The sequence below is a fragment of the Centropristis striata genome, chromosome 24 (genome assembly GCF_030273125.1).
Source record: "Centropristis striata isolate RG_2023a ecotype Rhode Island chromosome 24, C.striata_1.0, whole genome shotgun sequence".
Taxonomy (NCBI): Eukaryota; Metazoa; Chordata; class Actinopteri; order Perciformes; family Serranidae; genus Centropristis; species Centropristis striata.
In genome coordinates this window covers 5756523-5781798 of record NC_081540.1, presented here as the reverse complement: position 1 = coordinate 5781798, position 25276 = coordinate 5756523, and the positions used below count along the sequence as shown (strand labels likewise).

General features: G+C 39.5%; 1 protein-coding gene across 2 annotated transcripts in view; it reads left to right on the top strand.

Annotated features, from left to right (window-relative positions):
- The window catches only part of mgat5 (alpha-1,6-mannosylglycoprotein 6-beta-N-acetylglucosaminyltransferase), a 137070-nt gene that overhangs the window by 13494 nt on the left and 98300 nt on the right, over positions 1 to 25276 (top strand). Inside the window, exons 2-3 of one of the 2 annotated variants that reach the window (XM_059328196.1) lie at positions 4813 to 5306; positions 13925 to 14089. In XM_059328196.1, coding sequence (XP_059184179.1) covers positions 5066 to 5306; positions 13925 to 14089 — 406 coding nt within the window. In that variant the 5' untranslated portion in view covers positions 4813 to 5065. Of the gene's footprint in view, positions 1 to 4809; positions 5307 to 13924; positions 14090 to 25276 lie in introns of both variants that reach the window. The other variant, XM_059328195.1, reaches the window with a different exon arrangement.

Here is a 25276-nt window from a genome sequence, read left to right as displayed (position 1 = left end):
TAAAATGGATTGACGGAGGAAATCAGGCAGCAGAAAGCCAGCTCCGACTAAAATGTGTGTATTAGGCTCAATGTTGTGTGTAGCGTTTGGCGCTGTGCAGGGCCGGACCGCGGGGCAGCAGAGCAGCGTTCCTCTCTGATAAACAGCCCCGCAGCCTCCCGTCCTCGTCGGCGCCCAGCTAGCGAGCGCTGCCAGCCTCTCCCTGCCCTCCTCCAACACAGTCCCGAGCAATGAGAGACATCCGATGTTATCAGCAGTGCAGATTGCACAGCGCTACTGCCAAGGGCTTGTCTCATGAATTCACAGTGCAGTGCAGAGATTTCCCCCTTACTGAAAGCCTTGTTTTGCACACACCACAGAGCAAATTAGAGTTAAACGTAGAAGAAAAAAAAGATAGGAGAGGAATTAGCATTTTCCCCTGTCTTCATTTCAAACAATAGACATGCCTGCTTTGTTAAAATGTATAATCAGATCTCTGTCCGCACAGAAAACAAACACGAGCCTTTGTCTTAACTGACTGAACAGTTCTGGTGTGTCATAACCTGCTGTGAGATTCCAGCCTGTCGAGGCTGCTCGCAGCTGTCTCTGACCTATTTATGAAGCTGATGGATGGAAGGTGAACAGAGCCTTTTGTGCCCGAGCCTTTTGTGTTTCTCGGGAAAGGTGCTGATGATTTTTTAGTGCCGATTTCACCATCTCCTGAACACAGATTCATACTAAAAGAGCAACAAACACAATGATTAAAACATGGACCTCAGCGTATTAATGGCTCTCTGTCAGTGCTGCATCCACGGAGGCGGCTGTGGTCCTGACCTGGTTAGAGCTGCTTTGAAAGACCATAAGAAAGACGCAGTTCAAAAGCAAGGCTGCAGAAATCCCCTCCCCACACTTAGCCTCATTTACAGCCACAGTGGCTGAATGCAGATGAGAGAACATCGCTCTCTTTTGGCTTGATTGCGTGCTGGAGAGATTTCTTCTTTTCTCCTTTTTTGTTGCTTAATGCCTAAAGCCAGAGGCATTTATTTAGTCGTGCATAGATTGCCTTGAGGTTGTCAGTTAAGACTTGTTGAACTATTTAACAGCTTCACAAGAAGCTGCAGGCCTGTTTCATTCTGCATCACGGGCAAACCTTTGATGGTTTTGGCCCAAATGTATTTTCATTGGCAGGGATCTTCATCCACAGTAATGATAGCAAGCAGCAACATAACATCCTCCAGTTAGCATTTATTAGCCTGGTGGGATCTATGAAGCTGCATCTGATCTGATCAAACATATTAATAAATATTTCTAACATGTGGTGGCTGTTTATTTAGAGCATTGTTGAGCAACAGCAATATAACTGTTAAACACATGTTGTAGGAAGTTGTGGCTGACAAACTTTTGTCTTTTTGAATAATGGAAAATGCAGCGACAGACCACAGCACACGCTGCATCAACAGGAAATAAAGAAAAGCTTGTGGTGGGCTCCGTCTCCGACTGTTGTTCTGCTGCTGATGTTGACGCCCTTCGCTTTTCTTTTCAAGTCTTCACATTCTTTCTAAATGTCATTTAGGAACGTTTCCTTGTGGCTGCAGAGGTTTTTACCAGGTTCCAGGTGATATAAAGTTTGTGCAACATGAAGGTTATTTTTAGAGTAAAGGATGTGAGGAGAGCCACATCAATCACATCAAACATTTTATTACAACAATAACGACAATAACAACAATTTCATGATGTTTCTTACAGTTCAGTAATATAACATCTTTATTGTAAGTCATTATGTGTTTATATAATTGCTAGAAAGCGTTATGAATATTAAAATAATGATAATTTAAAAAAAGTTGTATGCAACCCCGGTTCTATAGAAGGTGGAATGTTGTTTTATTTATTAAATTAAAAACGGTACAAAGATGATATATTTTTTCTTCAAACTGATAAACTTTTGTTTTTTGTAAATATACACACAGAATTCAGAATTTTTCCAGTTCATGTTTCTCTGGCTTTGTCCGCTTTATCACAAGTGTAGAAAAATGCTCTCTAACAGAAAAATATTTGATTATTCAGGAGTCATATAAACTCAAAATAAAATAATCTGTTTTGGTGGGATAAAATAATACATGAGACAATCATTTGATAATCGTTTTGACATTTATTAAATGTAAAGCATCCCAAATTCTTTGAAATTGGAGTCTGCAGCGATTATTAACACTTTCCCCTAAAAAAAGCTAAAAGGAAATGAAAATAATCCTCCAAATAATGTGGGGTAAAGTATATTAATATATTTATTTTTATTAATTTGACGGGTGTAAAAAAAATTCAGCTTCATACATACAAACATATTTTTATGCATGTTGCAAATCAATTTTATTTCAACCAATTTCAGTGAAAAATAAGCAATTTGTGCAGCTTAGAATACAAATAATCATTACTAAAAAGTATTTGGAGTAGAGTTGCAGGATTCTGCAAGGTCCCGTAAAAAGACAGACACACACACACACACACACACACACACACACACACACACACACACACACACACAGACAGAGGTTGAACTAATCAGAGATCAGATAAATCCTCCCAGAGCTGAGTTAATCAGTGAATCATCCAAACTGCTGCTTCTGCTTTTCCTTGTTGCTTTAATGAAACAGGAGAAGAACCACAGATTTCAGTGGAACCGAAGCATCTATTATCACTGCAGACAGACTCTGAAAAGACTGTTTCCACAGAGCTCTCGCTGCTGTAGCCACAGTTTGAGAAGTGAAGATTACACATGGAGATATGTGAGCTCATCTCACACAACCTCCAGAGTCCAATCAGTCTCCAATGTTTATGATTTTATCTGATTGACGCTTCCAAAATGTCATGATTTTCAGTTTTATATGATAAAGAATGTGTTGTTGTGTTCTCTTCTTTAACCTCAATCATTCGTTTGACTTATTCATCTAGTTCTTGACCTTTGCGCCTCCTACAGATTGTATCTCCCATAGGAGTGAATGAGTAAAACCTTGACCTTTTGCATTTAATGTACACTCACACAGTCCGGCTTCCTTCATTTGTCTTGCAGAAAAGCCTGTTGAACAATGAAAAAAGTGAAATGTAATAAGACAAAAAAGGCTTTAAGATTCAGTTTGTGTCCCTGGCTTGTCAGTGAGAAGATAAATTATGGGCTATCCAAATGTTTGTATTTTGAGGGAACTTTAAACCCCTCTTGCATAAATTCCATAGAGCCCCATCAATCATAAAGATCTCCCTGTCTGAGCGGGACGAGGCTGTTCTGTGTCGCCTCTCTTTCAGGAGAAGCATTAAACTTTAAATTACTTTTGAAGACCTTATCTTGTTGTGAGTCGCTCGTATCAAGTGCTTCAAGTGTGTCTTGCTGTCAGACATAATCGACGCCCCCTGTACTCTTATTCTTCCTGTGATGGAGAAGATTCTTGTTTAGCTTTTACACAGAATTCATGTATTATTGACAGAAGTGTTTTTAGATGCTCAGCCAGGCTCAGCAGACTGTATGCCTCCATTCAGCCTGGTGCATACCATGATGGAGCTGCAGCTCACACACAGAGCAGCTCTGTGCTCTGCTGCAGTTACAGTTACAACACACTCACATGCAATACAGCATTTATCTTGATTCAGATCCACCCTTGAGCTTTAACACCTCTCGTGTCTGTTGTTTGGGTGTGAAGTTGTTTCTCAGGATTCAAACAAACACCTTTTATATGTCAGGTGCAGCATTACCACATGTAGGAAGATATATTGCAACAATAAGACATATCAAGTAGGGGTGGGCAATATGGCCCTAAAAGAATATCACGATATTTCAGGCTATTTTTGCGATAACGATATTCTTGACGATATAACGAAATACTTAAAAAGATATAGAAAATATATTTTTTTTTTAGTCTGTATAAATAAATAAAAATCTAAAATGTAGTGTGTAAATCTCAACAGTTGCCAAATAAATAAAAAAATGTATGAGAAAATAATAAAAATAACCATTTAGGGGTTCCGGGGGCATATTTTAATGACATTTTGTAAAGGAAAATAAAAGTTCTTGTATGTTTTATTTAAGGCATCTTATTTTGACAGTCTTCTTGTAAGTTCTATGGTGGATTCTGTTAACACACTGTGCTCTTATTTTGAAAGCTGTATGTGTTTAGCGACAGAGAGTAAGTAGCTTTTTGTGATTAAAACAACTTCAATTGTTAGCTAATGTTAACCTTACGCCACTACATCAAGAAGTAGGAATGTTGCCAATATCATGATATGCATTTTTTTTAACCATGAAAGAAATATACCGATATTATCGTGAACGATACGATATGGCACACCCCTAATATCAAGACGGTATTTTGAGCTCTCTGAACTAGTAAACAGCATTTTTTCCCTCTCTGTTTGTATCACTCGAATATTCATTTGCTGGTTGCTGTTTGGTTTAAAATTTGTTTTTTTTTTCTTTTTTCAGTGCAAGAAATATTATCACAAGCTGTTTTTATGTCACAAAATGTTCACAGAGAGGACCTTGTTCAGCCAAACCCCTCGTGATTAAAGCCATGAATAAAGCATACCAACTGTGTTTTAATCAGGAACAATACTGTAGAATAACAGAATGCTTAAAAAGTAACACTTTAAATCAGATAGAGGCTTTGGATATTGCCGAAAAATGGTCTTGTGGACAGCTTCCAGTAGCTGCTCCAGGTTCCTGCTGACTCATTGTGTGTGTAAATGTTCATGTGGGATTGGGAAAGGAAAGGGAACTCCCTGGTTGTTTGTGTTTAGCAACCAGCTAACCGCTCCTCGTGTCTGTCTCCTCCCCGTCTGTCTCTGCAGCAGCATGCAACAGGTCGGCCTCAGCCCTCTGAGATGTTCCTGAGCGGCGAGGATGGGCCAGAGAAGGAAATCCCGCCGGTGAGGCAAACGAGCCGCACGCCACTCCCCGAACCCCACCGCAGCTACACCGCCTGACGCAGCCATGCCCCGCCTGCCCTCCTGATTCTCCTCCCCGACCTCTGCTCCTTCCCTCAGTCACATCAGAGTCTCAGCAGCTTCAGCAGCAGCTCCCCGACCGCCCGGCCCGCCGCTCAGCATGGCCACGCCCTTCCTGTGGAAGCTGTCGTCCCAGAAGCTGGGCTTCTTCCTGGTCAGCTTCGGCTTCATCTGGGGGATGATGCTGCTGCACTTCACCATCCAGCAGCGGGCCAGCCACGAGAACAGCGCCGTGCTGAGGCAGCAGATCCTGGACCTCAGCAAGCGCTACATCAAGGCCCTGGCCGAGGAGAACCAGAGCGTCATGGACGGTCCTTATGTGGGGACCATGACGGCTTACGGTGAGTACGGCCTTCACATATCTGCTGAATGTGGCTGGATCTCCTCTGGTATGGAAGAAATGTCCTATCTTTATTCAGGAGCGTAGATTTTCAGTTTGAGAGCATGATTTTATTTATTTTCATCGACACAGCTCCTCGTGCTCACATTTTGTGCTCGCACTCAGATTTCTGCTGCTTTCACATGCTTGTGCTCACATCTCTTCTTCTTGGACACAAACATTTCACTGGCACTCAAATATGTCGTGTGCGCGCTCAGATCTAAAGTCTGCGCTCTCAAAACTTATGTGCACGCACTTAAAAACAGCCCCTCCTCTCAGGTTGCTGAGGTAACTCCTCAGACTGAAGGATGTGTCCCTCCCTGCACCGGTAGTTGAATTTTTGAGTTCAATTACACATTTTGAAAGAAAGCAGCACAAAAGCACAAAATGCGAGCACAAAATGTGAGCATGGGGAGAATAAAATCATGCTCTCAAACTGAAAATCTAACGCTCTTGAATAAAGATAGGATATTTCTTCCATACTCTGGGGGCATTTTCTGTTACTTTTTGCATAGACAGCTGTTTAAATCACACAAATATTTCCTGTATGTGTGTTTTGAACTGATTTACCGCATACATTTTCATATATAGAATGATAAGTTGATATAGTAATTATCGTGACAGGCCTACACAAAACGCAGCAAAAATAGACTTGAGCCATAGAAAATGTGAGGGGGCCTCGACGTAAAAAACACTGGAGGTGTACAGATTTGTTTCCAGGATAATTCACTATTAGTAAAGCAAAATTCAGGTATTTATCTATGCTATATGAGGAGTACTTTCTTTTTTTCCCCAACTTTGTTTATTGCTTTTCTCAACAAAAGCAGACAATAAGAAAGACCATACAGGTGACAAAACTGAAAATAGTTACAGTGAAAGAAGTTTATGATGCAATATATGCATACATTGAAGGGTAATCAAGAGCAATATATATAAATATATATGTATTTAAAAAAAAAAAAAAAATAACAGTGAGAAAGTAGAATAAAGATTAAGAAAATAAATAGAATAAAAACAACAACACACATGCAACACCAGTCAGTAGTAAAAAAAAAACAGGATAAAAACAAAAAAACATTAAATCAGTCCGGAATATGAACCAAACTTTGCTTCTCAACCAACCCAAAAAAAAAAGAACATCTCTGATCCAATAAAAAAGGAAGGAGGAGAGGGAGATTTCCACTTAAGCAGAATGAGTCTTCTTGCAAGAAGAGTAGTAAATGCCAGAGTATCTTTCATAGGGAGGATCGAGGCGAGGGTGAAACACCAAATAAAACACTAAGCGGGTTGGGAACTATGCTTTCGCATACTTTCTTTCATACTTTCAGGCACAAATATAAATAACAGTGTTATATTGTAGGGCCGGGCTTTGCCTCCCCTCTCTCCTTACATCTTATTTCGACTGGTTCCACTTGTCTGCCTCCTGAGAAGACACAACGTTGCCTATATCCAAGGATACTGGCCCGGGAGATTTCACAGTGATACAGCGGAGCACACGTACTGTAACAGCACAGGTCCAGGAGACACATCAATAAGTTATTCATGCCATTAATAGACCTGTATGGCTCGATGGGAGGCTTCATTAGAAACCTGAGATTGGAATTGATTGCTCTGTAATGCCCAGAGAAACAAAAGGATACAGTAAAGCTCCAGGAGATTAAACCTGCTCCCACAGAACATAAAGAAGAAACTGGAGAGCACGAGGGAATCTCTGCATCTTCTTTCACTTTTTTAAAGTTGCAGTACATGCAAACATGTGGAAAAGGCCAGCAAACTATCAGTACGTTTACATGACAACGGTCGCACATTAGCCGGTCGCACATTAGCCAGTTGCACATTAGCCAGTCACATTAGCCAGTCACACATTAGCTGGTCACATTAGCCGGTCACACATTAGCCGGTCACATTAGCCAGTCACACATTAGCCAGTCGCACATTAGCCGGTCACATTAGCCAGTCACACATTAGCCGGTCACATTAGCCGGTGTAGATACCAAATTGGCTCGGGGTCCTTCATCTGCTGCTGATTACGTCACACAAAACGCTACAGCAAGGCGACTCGGACAAACTAAGTAGCTTTCGACTTTATGATAGATAGACAGACAGACAGACAGACAGACAGACAGATAGCCGGTTGCACATTAGCCGGTCACATTAGCCGGTCGCATATTAGCTGGTCACATTAGCCGGTCGCATATTAGCCGGTCACATTAGCAGGTCACATTAGCCAGTCACATTAGCCGGTTGCACATTAGCCGGTCACATTAGCCGGTCGCATATTAGCCGGTCGCATATTAGCCGGTCACATTAGCAGGTCACATTAGCCAGTCACATTAGCCGGTTGCACATTAGCCGGTCGCATATTAGCCGGTCACATTAGCAGGTCACATTAGCCAGTCACATTAGCCGGTTGCACATTAGCCGGTCACATTAGCCGGTCGCATATTAGCCGGTCACATTAGCAGGTCACATTAGCCAGTCACATTAGCCGGTTGCACATTAGCCGGTCACATTAGCAGGTCACATTAGCCGGTCGCGCATTAGCCAGTCGCCGGTTAGTAGCGAGGGCACAAAGTGTCGAACTGAGGTCAACCGGAAAGGGCGCCATATTAACCTGCTGAAATGGCGTATATCGCCTCCCAGTGTTGAGGAGGAGGACTCGTTCCCGTCAGTTATTGGATTTTCTGAGTTGCATGTAAATTGGGACAAGGACCGAAGTCCTATTAGACGCCAATATCGATTTTTAAGCATAGCTGGATTAAACTGTGCATGTAAACCCACTGTATGTAAAATATCACCTTCCTGAAGCTACCAGCAGGCTGAACTCAAACCTCAACATCTGGCTTATTTAATCAAGTAATTAGTAACGTGTAATTCAATATGACCTGGCATTAATAGCTCAAGATGAAAAATGAACAAGGTTAGTTTGTACCGCCATAATTCCCCGGGCATATATAAGAAATTGTGCCTTTATCCTGCTTTAAAGGAGGTTTCCTCATTAATCATGTAATTAGTCACACGTGATGTAGATTTTCCTGTAACATAATTCGGAGTTTCCAGGGAACAGATTCCTGTCAGCTCTGTTTTGTTCCCGTATATGATGGATTGATTGTCGAAGCTGCTGCTCCGTCCAATATCACATCAGAATCCTCTCCCTGTCTGTGATTAGATCGGGAACAGCAGGATGCTTGCTGCTTCCTGTGTTCACTCACTTGTTCGATGATTTGCTCTGATACAATTTGTAGGACCAGAGGTTCCTCCGTCACTGCCCACAAATGACCCATAAAGTCTTAATGCATTTGAATTTAATATTGTGTCTCCTGAAAGCCCATTTGTCAAGTCAAGTCAATTTTATTTTTACGGTGCAATTCCCAAATCACAAATTTGCCTCCAGGGGTTTTACACTCCTTCTAGAAAGCGACACCCTCTGTCCTCAGCTGACTGTCAGAGTCACACCTGTTGAACTGAGCAGCCGGCTCTCTGCCTCTTCACACACTTATTACTAAATATAGTCTGTTTGAAGCTCTTACTGCATTCTGTTGTTGCCTCATTTTCAGTCAAGCCTCTCAAACTTTTGAGGAACTTTTTCGATTTCACAGATTTAGGAACCAGATTTGCATCTGTTGATTAATATTCTGATGCACTACAACTTCCTGTGGCTCATTTAGGTCTTCTGCATTTTAAAAAAACACAAAGAGGAACATGCAACTACATTAAAACTTCCCCAAATTCACTTTAAAGAGATAACATATCATTTATCTGCTTTAGAATGTCTTAATACTACTAGAGCTACTTTGTATGTTATTGAGTTGCACACTACACTGTAAAAAATGTTTGTAGAAATTACAGTAAAACACTCAAATCACATCAGAGATAGGGCATAAAATTAAACATTGTATATCACCATAGTCACTTTTAATTACCGTAAATCAAAGAATAGCATAAAACTTTAACTTTTACTGTCATAAACTGTAGGAAACACACAGTATTGCTGTAAAATATTAACATTTTCATGTAAAATTCATGGATAAATACCATGATGTCAACATGACACAATTACCCTAAAAATAAAAGGATTATTAAGTCTAAATTACAGTTTTTGCTGATATTTACTTTTAAATTCACAGTAGAAAACCCTCACTGTATTTTTACAGTGAAGTTCTGGCAACCTGCCGGTATTTTACCGTAAATTAAACAGATTATTTTTTGCAGTGTAACATAAACCAAAATGTTTAAAACAACCTCGAAAAATGTGTAATTTTAATCACTTTTATATCCTCTTTGCACATACGTTGTGGTTGTCTGCTGGAAACTTTATATCCACTTTCATGGCACATTTTTTGATACACTTTTTAGATTTTGAACTATATATTTTAACCAGATTGAGCATTCCGGATCTTTAGTTATCAGAGAAAGCTAATTTTAGTGGCAGCCCCTCTGGGACGTCTTGTGTTTTTGTGCTCAGATTTATGATGTGAAAGTGCTTTATTTAGTTTAATCACTGGCTCTGTTTGTTTTGGAGAGGAAGAGATAATACAGCTATCAGTAAAAAGCTCCTGAACGATGATGAGGGATCTTAACCACGAGAAGTTTAGTGCAGAAACAGACAGACCAGCAGAAAATCACCTATTGTGCATTTAAGAAAAATGGGGACAGCTTATTTAAAACTTTGTCTAAAATTCTTGTGATTTTTTTCACGTGTCGACTCTGTTCGGAGGAATCTATCGTCTGTAAAGAAAGGGCAGATCACCCCAACTTTTCCAGAATTTTATTGAAAATGATGCAATTTAATGTCTCAGTGTACTCTGAAATTAATGCATATAACAAATAAACAATTGAAGTTAAAAAAAGAAATCAGAGAATCAATTTCGAAAGAAAATTTATTCTAAGCTTTTGACAGATAGAACAGCTGAACACACTCAATGGAAATCAAATATTCTTCAGAAAGTTCTTCCCAACTCTGTTGCAGAAGTTCCCTTAAATGTGGAGCAACTTGTAGGTTGTAAGTGATCAAGAAAAGTTGGGACACCTGTAGGAATTGGTAGCAACTTAGCAACTTTCAAGGCTTGATCAACCTCTGTTGCTGCAGAACTGCTTTAAGTTTTAAAACCCATTTCTTGTTCCCTGAAAAATACCTTTTTGTATAATTCTGAAATGTACATTATTCTTCAGTTTTGGTTAACCCTACCTTTTTTATCTACCTCTGGCAGTTCATCACTTACCTTTGTACCATTTCAAGCTGTTTATTGGACTTGAAATTGTGGTGTTCTAAAACTTTTGACCGGTAGTGTACACCAAAACATGTCGTGAAGTCTGGAGCTGCTGTCATACGATCTTGTGTCTTTGCACGTCATTTTGTGTCTTTTTTGGTCATTTCTGTCTTTTTGTGTCTTTTTTTGGTAATTTTGTGTCTGTTGTTGTGTCTTTTTTTAGTTATTTTGTGCCTTTTTTGTCATTTTGTGTCTTTTTTGTCATTGGTGTCATTTATGTGTCTTTTTTTGTGTCTGTTTTAGTTATTTTGTGTCTTTTTTGGTCATTTTGTGTCTTTTTTTTGTCATTTTTATGTCTTCTGTGTTTTTTTTTTGTTCTTCTGTCTTCTCATTTTGTGTCTTTTTTGGTCATTTTGTGTCATTTTTTGTCATTTTTGTGTCTTTTTCAAGACATTCAAAGATTTTGAATGCTTGAATATCATCTTTGCCATTTTTTCATGTGCTAATGTGCCCCTCTGATTAAACACTGGCCCCTCCTTGGCCCCCACAGTAAAATTGTTACTGGATCCTCTCCCTCCACAGTAAAGTCAGACGTGACAGGGATATGATCTTTCCTCTTCCAGGCTTCCTGAAACTGAGCCGTGCAGCCTGGCGTGACAAGCCACCTCGCTGCGTGTCTCGTTACCGTGCAGTTCGGATGCTATTGTGGATTTCTTTTTGTGCCGTGGACTCATATCAGCGCTGTAGTCCCTGCTCGGCCCCGGCCTCAGCCGGAGCTCAGGACGGCGCTGGGTGTGGTGGAGGCTCATGTTGCTGCTGTGATTCTGCCCAGTCATTGTGTCTCCTCGGGCTCTTTGTTATGTTGCGTTGGTAGACATGGAGACCCTTCACTGACCAGAAACAATCTGAGATTAATGACTCAGGCTTACTTTCCCATGTGATCTTTATAATGCTTAGGGCTTAATGGACAATCCAGATTGTTATCTTATATGACACTATTATTAGGAGAAATGTGCAGGTTACCGCTCCAGGATTTGTTTTGCACCTCGCTAAGAAACATGAAGACGTGCTGGAAGGCTCCCTCGGCTCGCTCTTCCTCATCTGGTTACCTGGCAGCAGGATGAGGGTACAGGAGGACAAGTGAAGCTTTATTCACAGTGCCATGGATGCTTCTCTAACACGCTGGCTAATGAAGGCCTCTGACTCAAAGCCTCACATTTAATTACTGTTAAACCTCAGAACAATGTCTGCCGTCGTCACAACACACTCGGATGTTTCTCTCCGGCGTCCTGAAGCCTGTTTACACGTCTTTGTCTCCAGTGGCGGTTCTACACAGGGGCCTCCAGGGGCCACTGCCTCTGTGAAGAAGCCTTTGGCCCCTGCTGTGGCCCCTGTGTCAAATTGTTCAAACAATATCTCATTGTACACAAAAGGAACCCAGAATATGAACATTGTATAATAGTTTAACTCTATGGAGTCTTATAGGGCTATTTTGTCCATTTTTGAATCCTTTTCATGTCTTTTTGTGTCTTTGTACGTCATTTTGTGTCTTTTTTATTCATTTCTGTCTTTTTGTGTCTTTTTTTAGTTATTTTGTGCCTTTTTTGTCATTTTGTGTCTTTTTTGGTCATTTTCTGTCTTTTTTTTGTGTCATTTTTATGTCTTCTGTGTTTTTTTTTTGTTATTCTGTCTTCTCATTTTGTGTCTTTTTTGGTCATTTTGTGTCATTTTTTTGTCATTTTTTTGTCTTTTTCAAGACATTCAAAGATTTTGAATGCTTGAATATCATCTTTGCCATTTTTTCATGTGCTAATGTGCCCCTCTGATTAAACACTGGCCCCTCCTTGGCCCCCACAGTAAAATTGTTCTAGAACCGCCACTGTTTGTCTCCCCTTTGGTAAAGTATCAGCAAAGGTTCTGAGACATAAACAGGCCTGGTGAGTGTCTGATGTATAGCATGGAGTCAGTGTTCCTGTGTGTGTGCCAGAGGTAAACAGAGGGGGGCATTAACTTTGTGCTCAACCCCTTTTTTCTAATTATGTTCGGCCCAATCGCTTGGCAAGGCCGCCGCTGCAAAGCTTTTCCGTTTGGGTTCCTCGCGGCCTCGCTGCGCTGCTCTCCGTGCCTCGGCCTCCTCCCCGCCTCAGAGCTCGTCCAAATCAGACAAATGCTCTGCCGTTTTTTTTCCCCCCTCACATGAATCAGGCTGGCGAGCTCTGCCAGGCCTCGTTGTGCCCTCGCCAATCTCTCTGACGTGATGAAAACTGGCGTGTCAAATGCATCACGGTGAGGGAAAATGTGGCGCTTGAATGTGATAGACAAGCTGCAATTATCATCGTCTGATGAAAGCTGCGTGATGCAAAAAGCTTCTGTGCTATAAGTCAATGCATGGCTGCAATAATGCCCTAAAAGGTTGTTTTTATGACAGAACTCTTTGCAGCATGCTGCTGAAACATAATATGTGTTGTTTTACTGTATTACAGCAGCTCAAAACAACTTAACATTTCTCTGCAAATGTCATTGCAATCGCTGCCGGTTACAGTATCGGAGAAACGGGGCCAAAAAATGCCAAGCTGTAACATTTTAAATGTATGCCCTATTTGTCTCATTACTGGTCAGCGTCCCTGCTGCTCGCCAGGGAACAATAGGAATGCAAAGACCCAAATTAAACAGCAAGGTCACTCGCAAAGTTGCCGCAGCTCCAGTTTTACATTTAAATGAGCCTGAAGCTGAGCGCCTGCAGGAGCTGTAGAGAGGTCCACTCTGTGGCTGAGAGAGACCCCCACACTACAGGCTGCAGCTGATATCACATACTTGTTTTTTACTGTGATGATAGTGAACTAATTGCAGCTTTCTTTCCAGTCAGAATGTGAAGCAGACTGTTTTCTTTGACAGCCGTATAGATTGTTTTCCTCCTGAATTTCATGCAGAATTTGGGCCATATCTGTGAGTCAGTATCTTTTTTACCCACCTGTACATGTTTTAGATATATTGTATATTTTTTCAAGTTTTCTAGTATTTGTTTATAATAATACGTTTTTATTTAGGAAAAAAAAAGAAAAAAATTCCCTCATATAGGACCGCATAAAAATAAGATAATATTATATTATTTAAAAAAATATTTAAAAAATTAATTATAATTAAAAAAGAAAAAAGAAAAAAAAAAGAAAAAGAAAAAGAAACAAAAAGAAAAAAATAATAATAAAAATAAATAAATAAAAATGAAAATGAATAAAATAAATAAGGAAAAGGATAAATAAATGAATAATAAAAATCCCATTTTTTTCTTTTTTTCTGTGGGAAAATTAAAACATTTTTAAGAAATCACAGAATAATCTGATAATAATCTGATTCACATGCTTGTTTCCAGATTTGAAGAAGACCCTGGCGGTGCTGCTGGATAACATCATGCTGCGGCTCGGTAAGCTGGAGTCCAAGGTGGAAAACATCTACAACGGCACGGGGGGCAACCTGACCAACGGCACCAGCACAATCACGCCCAGCGCCACCAACTCTGAGAAAGTCAACGTGGCAGGTATGTAGAGTGTGTGTGTGTGTGTGTGTGTGTGTGCATGTTGTGGTGAGCTGCAGAGGGAAGGGAAGCTGAAAGTCTTCCAGAAAGGAGGAACTCTTGTCCCTGAGGACCGGAGCTCCAACAGAAATCTCTCTGAATATCTTCAGAAAGTCATTATTCACATGAACTGTGACTCATGTATGAGTCTTCTTCTACAGAAACCTTGTTGTTTCTCTTTTTGTTAGAGTGCACAATAACACGAGGTAGCTGAGACCAATTAAAGAAACGAGGAGAAGCTGTGTGTAGCTCTTTTCTATGACCCTTGTTTCATGTAAGAAATTCCCATAATGAAAAGCGTTCCCGAGGCGTACGAGCAGCCAAACGCCCAGCGCTTTATTGGAGCAGACCGCATCCTTGGACATAATTCAAATAAGGCCTCCGTTCACGCTGCATGACCCTTTTATTAGTTTTCATTGATTTTCCTGCCAGCTTTCACATGATGGATTCAGCCCAGTTGAGAGAGCGAGGTGTTGGTTTTTCTGGGTCCTGGGACTTGGATTGTAGTTGTTTAACAGCAGGAATGTGGAGTCGCTGCTCTCAGAGACTCTGTGCAATCAGACCGGTCTCTTTGAGTTGAATAGTGTCACGTTATGGATCTTTGATTAACAGTAAAAGTGATTGTTATCAAGACAATGTAAGATAGTGATGAGTCAGAATGAAACTCTTTAAACCACAGAAATCACTTCCTGTCACAGAGACACACCTGCTGTCATCTTCATATCTGTGACGTTGTAACGTTCCTTTGGTTTGCGTGTCTTGAATGTGGTTTGGTTTCTTCCTCTTTAGATTCTTACAGTGATCCTGAAACAGATGAACTTCTAATAGTGAACTGAATATTTAATATTCTTTGTGCTGGTGACACTTTATAATAACCTTTATTTATAGTTCAGTTAATAATTGTTTTACTCTCAACAAACAATGAAAGAATTCATTTTTATCTTATTGTTAATAAAGCTATGATTAGTGTTATTTTATTATTAATATCTACTTTCTGATTATATAAGTAAACTATTCATTAACACATAACTATCAACTATGTATTCATTTGATTCAAAACTTAATTAATTATCATTTAAAACTTTAAAACTGCCGTCCAAATAATGTTTATAGATAAACCAATAAATAACCATTGACAAATGATCTCTTTGTCATTTATGTATCTATATATACAATTCTGCATATATATGTGTGTATATATATATATATACACACAAATATTTCTTAATCATTTGGTAACAAATAATTAATAAAGCATATTAAATGTAACAATGTGTGCAACAAAAACACATCTAATTAGCAGTGAACATGATTAATTGTTATTTTATTATTGTTAACTGCAAAATAACTTTGAATTAACTATTAATTAAGCATTTATTGATGATGGTTATTAAAAAAGTTATCAAAATAATGCTAATATTAAAGGGATTTACTGATATATCGGCTGATATTCTTCTTGTCTTTTAAAACTGCTCAGTTATTTTTTTTATAGTGAAGATTTCTTTGTTTACTTGACACACAGGGGCAATAAATAGCATCAAAATAGCAAAATATTGGCATCGACTTTGGGCCAAATTGTTCTTTTAAATGGCCCAGAATTTCACAAGAGCTGCTCCGGTTTCATAAGAAAACATAAAAATAAAAACAGCAGTAGAAAAACATCCAGCGTGGTGTTACAGCAGCCTCCCGTCCAGGTGCTCCGTGTACCTGCTACTCTCTGTTTGGCCTCTGTGGCCTCTGGAGATGAGACTCTAATCTGAGGCCATTATCGGCCGTGCTGGCTGCAGCTGGGTGTTGTGGAGCGATGCTACCTGGACCTGTGACACGTGTCAGTGAACCCGCAGCGCCCTGCTCGCTCACAACTTCCTGCAGCACTCAGGAGAGACAACATTTGGATCCTGAATGCAGGTCAAGCTGACAAAGCGGCGACTACATCTCTCTTGGCAACCAACTAAAGGGCCCAACACTCCAGAGTCTCCACTGGAGCATGTCTCCTGTCTTGGAGTGGGTGGCAGGCAGCGCCACTGCCAACTCCTCCAGCGCTCCTCCCTGACTGGAAGGCAATTACACAGATAAGAATCTGGACAGTGAGGGGAACACGCCTGGCTTTCAGAGAGGCCTCTATCAAGATGGAGCTGAGCAGCAGCCCTGGGACTGTGCCGCTTTCACCTCCATTCTATAAATTTTCCTAGCCAAGGACTCTGGCACGCCGAGGAACAAACCTGCATCTTTCAGTTTGTCCTGGCTTTTGTTCCGTCTGGCTTTTTTAAACTAAATTCCCCAAAAATATCCAAGAAAATGTGATGAATGCACATTTAACATACTTTCTACTAAGGCTGGGTGATATGGACCAAAAGTTATATCCCGATATATTCAGGCTGAATATCGATACACGATATTTATCCTGATATTTTTATCAAATGTTCAGTCAAAGTCAAATATGACATGTCACAAATAGTTTTATTGAAACTGTTTATTTACCTGAACATAAATACCGTATAACAACAGGAGTACCTTTAAAAAACAAAAAAACAAAATCAAAGCTCCATAAAGTGCACATTTAAATAAAAAAAAAGTGTCAAGTATAAAAAAATAGCCTATGAAATAAAATAGGCCAATCTTTGTCTGAAATAAATATATTTATATGAGAAAAGAATAACGAACATTACAAAATAACTAAATATGACAAACCCTAGTAAGAGCAGCATTTATATATAAAGAAAGAAAATAAATGAAAACTATATCGATATATGCGATATGGTTTAATTCCATATATCAGTATATTTTTTATATGGATTTATTGCCCAGCCCTACTTTCCACTTCTGCACAAATTGTATTATGCATGAAAAACAATACAACCACACCACACCTGAACCTGAGAGGGATTTCTGAAAACCTGCTCATCTTGTATTCCAGCTTTCACCTTCAGAACAATTCTGAGTCCGATCAGGAAACGAGTCAACGAGTTCATCTGAAAACTTCCTGTATGTGACAGAAGTGCATAAAGAAGCTGCTATATATAGCAAAGTGCAGCATTATCTGCACCATACAGACTCATTTGTTCGCTCTCTGACTTCCTTATGTTGCAAAATGAGACCAAACGTTTAGCAACATCCCCTAAAGCCTCCAGTGATTCTCTGTGCTAATATTGTGGCCTGCAGATTATAGACTGGTTCACTATTTCATCAACAAAGCTTCATTCTGAGCTTCATGTTGACGTGTGACTAATGGAGCTACTTACTGATATGAACTAACAGCTGCACACACACTGCTGTTTGTGATTAGCCTCTTTTCATTCCCATTGTATTCTATAAAACTGAAGGTGTATTAACCCTTTATGGTAAGCATTATGATGCCAGTTAGGAAAAAAAACGTTTGTAGTGTTTTTTGTCTTAAAACAGACAAAATAAACCTAATCTGAAGAAAATGTATACATATTTTTTTGTTTTTTTGGGGAAGTTTATGGGGTTTGTTGCCATGTGTGGAAATTATAAGCAAATAAGACATAAAGTTGACTGTAATAGAAGACTATGGCCTACAGGGTATAATAATAGCCTGGACTTTACTTTACTGCAACCAACATCAAATATATCTTTATTAAATTGTAAAGATAAAAGCAAAATGATGATGAATGGTATACTTTTGATCATTATATAAATACTTAAACACACACTACCAATATCTCATGCTGCCATGCTGATTCCATAATGGTTCATTGTTGCCTCAAAGCAACATAGCAATTTTCCATAATGGTACATTGTTGCCTCAGGGCAATTTCCATTATTTTATTAGAAAATAAATTGCATGAAACTATCAAAAACTAAGGTTTACTCACTTTTTTTTCAGTTGGAAAAGGGCCTGGAAATGAATTTTTTACGTTTTGAGTGATTTTTGTGGTGCAAAATGGCAAAGTCTGCAAAATAGGGTTTCAATATGGTCTCCTGGAGGTCATGTGACAAATTAAAGCATTGCTATTGGTTCCCTATAGTCTTCCCTCTTTTTTAAAGTATCGCATCACTCAAAAATATTTATAGTAGAAATTTGACAGGCCAAAAATGATAATGTTGCCTGAGGGCAGCACCGTACCACAGAGGGTTAAGGCTCCCTGCAGACTCAGGAATAACTTGGGCCTTGTTGCATTTAGCCGACAACAACAGCAGCAGAGAACAGAAGCTCCTTAAAGGAATAAAACCAGTGTCTGTGGTCTGGTTGCTGCTCAGCAGGAGGCGGATGGACTCGCTCCAGCAGCTCTCTGTGACGCCTCGGCCTGCCATGTCTCGCTGATGTGGCTAATCAACCTCCCCAGCAGTGTTTCATCTGCGGGCCGGCCCGTGGCGTAGAAATGTAATCTCCTCCTACACACACACACACACACACACACACACACAGCCAGGCGTACAGACAGATGTAATGAATGGTGGTGAAGGTGGTGATTTGCAGCCTTATAACTGGCCTTTGCTCGCCTCTTTCTCCATTTTGTTCCTGTGCGATATATATTCTTCCGCCCCCCTGCGAGTGTTTAAAGCAACCTGGTCTCACAGAAATCCGTGAAATAGCCACGGATTTCGCTTAACTCAAAATCCGTGGAATAGCCACGGAATCGCTCAAATTTCCGTGAAACTGACACGGATTTTGCTACAATGCAAGTTAATGACAGTCATATCCCGTGGCTATTGGTTTGTTCCAAGTCACGTGACTTTCAAGGTCCCAGCGGTCAGAACAAAAAACATGGCGGACAGTTCTCTCATTTTTAGTGAAAAATCTATATTTTGACTTAGTTTCTGCATAAAAATGGATTTTGATCACATTTATAGCGAGAAATATATGTTTTATTTTCTAAATATTCACTCAGTGAATGTACATAATCACTTTGTATGTTGGAATAGCCACGGGATATGACTGTCATTAACTTGCATTGTAGCGAAATCCGTGTCAGTTTCACGGAAATTTGAGCGATTCTGTGGCTATTTCACGGATTTCTGTGAGACTAGGTTGGTTTAAAGTCATCAACGTGTCTCTCAGCTCCGGCCACACTGCCCGAGACATTCTGGCTGATTTGTGGCGTCCTGTCTGTGTGACAGGGTCCAGTTCTGCGGTAAACAGAGCGCCGTGCTTTCACAGCTCAGGGCGTCTTCGCTGCTTTGTCTCCCTCAGCCATCGATCCGCCTGCATCTCTGTTTGCCGTTCACAGTGAAAGATGAGATCCGAGGTCTCAATGTCAACAAAGGAAAGGGACAAGGACAGTGTTTCTGCTGGGATTACACATGCCCTGCCTGCATCACTATCTTTATTTTCACTTTACATCATAAAGGAAGTGGAGGGTTGTTTTTCCTGCAAAACCTGCAAAAAACGAATTCATGAACATATAATTTCCATTTTAATACTGAAAACATCTTGTAGGAGTCTCTGGGGTTCAGAGCAGAATCTGTGGACTCTATTATGTTGTGTAAGGCCTGTTTACTTTATCAGTGTGAAGATCAATACTAATAAAGTGCTCACAAACCCACTCGCTGCAAGTAAGAGATGCTGTCCACTCCCACACGCTGTGAAACGCTGATCACTCGTCACCTTACACTCTCAATTTCACAGCAGAATAAGGGAAATGTGTTGAATCGCATTATTGTATATTTATCGCAGTTTTTGTCCTGAAGGCTGCAGCAACAAACAGTAAAAACACTTTTTTATCTACTTGGAGATCATTAGTCTGGACTGGGTCAGTGGTGGGAAACGTATTTCCACCTTGTGTTTCACTCGTTGAGTGTTTTAATTTCAAGCAGCAGCAGAAGGAAACGTTTCATTTGAATTGGAAGTGACTTTATACAGAAAACAAGCCTGAAATCTGAAGATTTTTGCTGAAATCACAAACCAGCTACATAAATCGTGTCCTGCCTGCAGCATTAGAGGCGCCTGGCCTCACCTGAATCATGTTTGAACTGAAAACTGTTCTGACATTTACAGTCTCACGTTGTGTGCTTCATGTCCGGACTTGATTCTCAATTCATCCAAAAAAAATTTCAAGTGTGGCTGTTGGACTGAAGTGCATGCATGCAACTTTTCCTGCGAATCCCAAGAAAACAATAGAAACGACTATATAGAGAGGTCATCATTTAACACTGAAGAGCTGAGCATAAATAGTAAAATGAGCTTGTTATTTTTTATTTTTATTTTATCTTTATTAAGGCCAACAGGTTACATACAACATAGGATATTTTCCCTTCTTAAAAAAACAAAACATAATTTCTCTTATATGTACAGGTTCCTGATACATAGGAAAAGCAAAGAAAGGAAAATAAAACTAAATCATAGAAAAGATAACCATCAGGATTTTCATTCTGTATCCATAGATATACATCAACATCAGTTTTCTTCCCAGGCCCAATTTTTTTAACATTTTTATGTATTAACATTATGAACAGTTCGAACATAAGAGGGAGTTTCACTTTAATTCTCTGAAAGAAAATAAATAAAGAAAAAGGGACATGCATACACATAGATAATTACAACAAGACAAAAACAAAAAATACTCAAACAAAATCTGATCTTAAGCCTATATGATCAACATACCCAGTCCATTTAGACCATATTCTAGAAAATTTGTCAGTCTGGATTTTGAGGGAGTAGTAAAATGAGCTTTGATTCTACCTTTAATGCAGGTGAAACTTGCTGCAGAAATCATAGTTTAACACGCGTAGAAAAGGAAATGCATCATCCATCCGCTTATATAAGCAACCAGAACTGAGTCTTGCTGCTTTCATATGGAGATCTGAGTGTCTCTTGTGCTCACCTGCTTGTTAGTGAACTTATGCAAAGGGCCGAGCCTCTCCACACCATCAGACAACAAGCACAGACAGGCTCCTCCACGGCAGCTTTTACTGCCTGTTTGCATGTTTTATTTGTAAAGCAGAGTGTGGAAACGGGGCTGTGTGCTGTGTTGTGCTGCTGCAGGTCCCTGGAGAATCCTCCCATATGGAGCGCATCAGATCTTCTTATAGCAGCGTTGTAAACAAACAGCAAGTAACTGCAGACGGCTTTGCTTTCATTAAGTTTTCTGCCTGGGAACGTTTCCTGAGGCGCAGTTTGTCACACAGTGAGCCTGAAGAGGTTTTCTCTCTTCCACATGCTTAAATCACTCTCCTCATTCCACCTCTGCTTCAAGTGAAAGAGTGAAAACATTCCCTCTGACCTAGAAAAATGTTGGCACAAGACTTTTAATACATACAACATATTTTAAATGTAACTTTAGAGCCATGTGAGGAGCTGCTGTTTATCTGAAGACAGAGAGGTGAACTGACACAGTTCATACCACAGATACCAACGTGATGACTACCACTGTCACATACAGTGACTGTAGGGCTAGGAAATATCTATAATTGGGATTATTTTGGCTGATATTGAGCATGCAATGCATTGGACGCAATGAAAAATACTTTAAAATTTACACGGATGCGATTTTTTTCCAGAATTCTGTAGAACTTGATTGTATTTCAGGATTTATTTCACAAGTTGAACGCCTTAAATGAAGTTTCAGTAATTTTATGTGTCTTTTTACGACATTTATCTTGATATTTACTGTTTATAAATTTAATTTGAATGTTTAAAAATCTAAAAATAATGTAACTCTCTGGTTCGGGGGGCGGGGGATTGTTCTAAAAGGGGGGAAAATGGGTGAATTGTACCTTTTCTGATTGAATATGTATTATGTCCTGACAACCTAATAAAGATATATATGAAAAAAATTAAAAATCTAAAAATGTGCTTAATGCTGCCTAGTTTTTAAGCTAATACTGATCTTGCAGCACGTATTTACAGTACGCACCTTTAAACAGCTATTGTCTAAAGAAAGCCTGACGGAGGAGAACTTTCCAAAAGAAAAAAAAGCGCCTTTTGTCCAATTTTTTGAAAGTAATAACTTTAATATGAATTATTCAGCAGCTATAACGCCGAGGGTCCAGAGGTTGTCGTCTGTAAAAAGTGATGCCGGCTCTGAACTTGTGATACCTTCTGTCTTCTAAAAGTTGGTGGGTGTGAGTCACTGAACATTTGCTCCTCGCCGTATGAAATATATATCAGCAGCATTGATAGTGCAGTGAAACAAAGGGTTAGAGGAAGCTGCAGCCTAACCAGAATGGAATGAAAGCTGTTTACTAATGGGATATATACAGTACAGGCTAAAAGTTTGGACACACCTTCTCATTCAATGCGTTTCCTTTATTTTCATGACTATTGACATTGTAAATTCATCAAAACTATTAATGAACACATGTGGAATTATGTACTTAATAAAAAAGTGTGAAATAACTGAAAACATGTCTTATATTCTAGTAAGCAAAGAGTGGCTACTTTGAGGAATCTAAAATACAAGATATGTTTTCAGTTATTTCACACTTTTTTTGTTAAGTACATTACATTACATTACATTACATTACATGTCATTTAGCAGACGCTTTTGTCCAAAGCGACTTACAATAAGTGCATACAACCTGAAGGTACTAGACTTAGACCACAGGAATCAAGTAAGTACAGAACTTTAAGAGCTAACTGTCATCGCTACAGGAGTGCTATATGTTAAAGAAGAAAAGAATATTTTAAATATATATATGTGTAAGGTGACCATGGCTACATAATTAAGTACATAATTCCATATGTGTTCATTCATAGTTTTGATGCCTTCAGTGAGAATCTACAATGTAAATAGTCATGAAAATAACGAAAAACGCATTGAATGAGAAGGTGTGTCCAAACTTTTGGCCTGTACTGTATATATATATATATATATATATATATATATATATATATATATATATATATATATATATACATATATATATATATACAGTACAGGCCAAAAGTTTGGACACACCTTCTCATTCAGTGCGTTTCCTTTATTTTCCTGACTATTGACATTGTAAATTCATCAAAACTATTAATGAACACATGTGGAAATATGTACTTAACAAAAAAGTGTGAAATAACTGAAAACATGTCTTATATTCTAGTAAGCAGAGGGTGGTTACTTTGAGGAATATAAAATACAAGACATGTTTTCAGTTATTTCACACTTTTTTTGTTAAGTACATAATTCCATATGTGTTCATTCAGAGTTTTGATGCCTTCAGTGAGAATCTACAATGTAAATAGTCATGCAAAATAACGAAAAACGCATTGAATGAGAAGGCGTGTCCAAACTTTTGGCCTGTACTGTACGTCCATAAAGCCGTGGCCTTCACCTCCACATCCACACACCTCTCTCCTCTCCTCTCCTCTCCTCTCCTCTCCTCTCCTCTCCCTGCAGACGGGCTCGTCCCTCCTGAGGCTGCAGCTGAGTGAGGAGGCAGGAGTGGGATGGGAGGAACATCTGGGGCTAACGTACCATTGGCTGGGACACGTGCACCCCACTTTTTCATGGACTTTTGTTTTGCAGAGATGGTGGAATTACTGAGAGGATTTTTTTTTTGTTCAGGGTGTATTCTGTACATGGACAGTGAGGGTTTTACATTAATGCTTCTGCTCCATCTCCCTCTGCAGCCTCTCCTCTCCTACATTGTCTCCTCTTCCTCTGTGTCAGTATTGTTCTTCTCCCGGCCCTGGAGGAATATAATCTGCATTGCCTCCTTCTCCCAAATATCAGCCGTTCCCTCAGGCACTTTCTCTTTCTCTTTTTTTCCCTCCACATGCACACGTTCACACACATGTGCACGCCACATACACAAACATCCTCCAGCCAGCCAGCCGCGTCTTACATCCATTCAGCTGATTCTTTTCTCCAGGCAGCATCCAAATCAGGAATCAGGATACACTGCAAAAAAGGCCTCTCTAAAAACAAGTGTTATAAATTCCCTTTGTGACCAGCAAATACACCCTATTAACCCATTGAAGCCTGGAATGCGGATACGTCGTTTTGTAGTATTTGTATAAGCTCTCAAATACTTTTTGAATTTCATTTCTATCTGCTACAGAGGCTGAAAAATCTATTATTTAGTAGGAAGCGTTGACACTTCTGTTGAATTTCGAGAAAAACTTCAGGTTTTAGGGGGTTATTTTAAAATCGCCCGGAGGTTTTACAGGCATTTTAAGCCTCAATGGGTTAACCTGTTAATTTGTTAAATATAATTGATGGTATTGATATTGTTGATTTAAACAGGTTAATCATTTTATTCAGGCACCTTTTAGTTCGGTCTGTTTTTGAGTCGGGCAGTTTACAGGGCAGCTATGTTTACGTTCGGGGGTCCTTAGAATCAGCGTGTGTTGAACAATGTGTGTGTGTGTACTGACCTGCTGCTGAGAAAGTTTCACAAAAAGAAGTTAAACGTCAAAACGGTGTCCTTATTCCATAACCGAACCTAATCGCACAACAGTTTTCCCCTTTAGTTCTTTAATAACAAGATAAAAACACTAAATCTGAGGGAAATTATCTGGCTGCATGGACGGATAATTTCACTAAACAAGATTTCTTAAATTAAGATTATTAAATCTAGAAATAAGCACGTTGTGTGCTTAAAATAAGACATTAACTCTTAAAACAAGATGAATTAAAGCTGCAAGCAGCGAGCAGAGTGACCTGACAATGATTTGTTTATTACCAAGATAAAAAAAACCTTGAGATCTAGAAGTGTTAGATAATTTATTTTGTTTTTAGACACTCCTCCTTTTTTGCAGTGTAAGCAGCAGATGCAGATACATTTGAATGCAAAGATTCATCCAGTGATTGACGCGTGTTTAATCTCACACTCTTATCTGCAGATGTGTCGAAACATCGCACACGCATTCACACTTTAGCTTCAAACCCACAGTGAGATCATTTTTTTTCAGCTCTGCATTATGCAGCTCTGTGGCTCTGGAGCTGCTTCTTTAATGACAACACACCACTGCAGTGAAATCTGGAGCTCTGCTTGCTTCACTGTTACAGAGAACACAAACGCTGGCAGGTGACTGAGAATGTTTGCTTAATTTTCAGAGGAAATGCAACATTTGCGTTGCCTGATTTTGGTTGCGAAAGTGTTGACAGTTCCTCGGTTTCATCTAAAGTCCCGTTCATCACAACAACACGAACCTTGAGTGGAACATTAGTCATAGCTCTGCAATGGTGAGAGCTAATCAAGGCTTTTTTTCTGCCTCGTGTCCTCGCCGCTCTCGGTGCAAAAATCTGAATC